The 554-nt window shown below is 71.8% G+C and overlaps 1 protein-coding gene across 1 annotated transcript in view; it reads left to right on the top strand.

Annotated features, from left to right (window-relative positions):
* Nucleotides 1-392: 392 nt before the first annotated feature.
* The window catches only part of TTPA (alpha tocopherol transfer protein), a 27984-nt gene continuing 27822 nt past the window's right edge, over nucleotides 393-554 (top strand). The window contains exon 1 of the mRNA XM_021718092.1: nucleotides 393-554. Within this exon, the coding sequence (XP_021573767.1) occupies nucleotides 417-554 (138 nt within the window). The 5' untranslated portion in view covers nucleotides 393-416.

Here is a 554-nt window from a genome sequence, read left to right as displayed (position 1 = left end):
AAAGAAAAGAAAAAAGACGTTCCAACTAACTTAAAAAAAATTGTCAGACGGGTCATGTGCCGGCAAGGTTTAAGGGTGGCCCACCTCACACATGCGCGTGAATTCCAGATCAACAAGAACCACCAAAGGACCCCAGCTCCCTTTGGGACATCCTGCCCTCGGGCCTGGGACACCTGCGACTTCCTCGCCGGGAAAAGGCTCGGGTTGCCCCCCCAAACCCCCGAGGAGGCAGCTGGCACCCGTGGGAGCAGCACCGGGTGTCCTTTCAGAGGCAGCTTCGCCCCTGCTCCCGCCCACCCCGGGGCCGGGCGGGGGTGCGCGGGGCCCGGCCACGCAGGAGGGGCGGAGGGTGGCGCGGGGCGCGCGCTTTTCCCCGAGGCGCAGCGGCAGCGGCCGCAGCGGCGGCGCCGGCGGGCATGGCGGAGGCGCGGCCGGGGCCGGCGGCGGGGCCGCAGCTCAACGCGCTGCCCGACCACTCGCCGCTGCTGCAGCCGGGCCTGGCCGAGCTGCGGCGCCGGGCGCGGGAGGCGGGCGGCCCGCTCGCGCCGCGGCCG

This window comes from Carlito syrichta, unplaced genomic scaffold (genome assembly GCF_000164805.1).
Source record: "Carlito syrichta isolate Samal-C Ts95f unplaced genomic scaffold, Tarsius_syrichta-2.0.1 Scaffold311817, whole genome shotgun sequence".
Lineage (NCBI taxonomy): Eukaryota > Metazoa > Chordata > Mammalia > Primates > Tarsiidae > Carlito > Carlito syrichta.
This window is presented reverse-complemented; position numbering and strand designations above follow the sequence as displayed.